The 336-nt window shown below is 42.9% G+C and overlaps 1 protein-coding gene across 1 annotated transcript in view; it reads left to right on the forward strand.

Moving 5' to 3' along the window:
* Nucleotides 1-336, forward strand: part of LOC119594705 (D-threo-3-hydroxyaspartate dehydratase-like) — a gene marked incomplete at its 5' end in the record, with an annotated part of 15316 nt that overhangs the window by 1371 nt on the left and 13609 nt on the right. The window contains 1 exon segment of the mRNA XM_037943763.1: nucleotides 39-194. Within this exon segment, the coding sequence (XP_037799691.1) occupies nucleotides 39-194 (156 nt within the window).

Raw genomic sequence — 336 nt, forward strand, 5'->3', positions numbered from 1 at the left:
CTTAAGCCATAATGACAGGATTCAAATACACCCAACAGCGAGGTAGCGGAGCTCCAAACAGGAAGAACGAGACGCGGATTGGTCACCTCCACCCTCGACGAGTCCGAATTCTACGCCGACCATGGCTTCGACGACATCCTCTACGGCTTCCCCCTCATCCCTCAACACATGGAGAGAGTTGCCGCTCTCACAGCGTAGGTTGCCTTTCGTCTTTTTATTTCTATTTTTATCTTCTTATTTACTCATTTATTTATCATAATTTTTTGTATGAGTGTGTTGAGTTAATTTTATTGCGCCGTCTTCCTATTTCAAATATATAGCATATTCTGTTAAAGA

The sequence above is a fragment of the Penaeus monodon genome, chromosome 34 (genome assembly GCF_015228065.2).
Source record: "Penaeus monodon isolate SGIC_2016 chromosome 34, NSTDA_Pmon_1, whole genome shotgun sequence".
NCBI lineage: Eukaryota > Metazoa > Arthropoda > Malacostraca > Decapoda > Penaeidae > Penaeus > Penaeus monodon.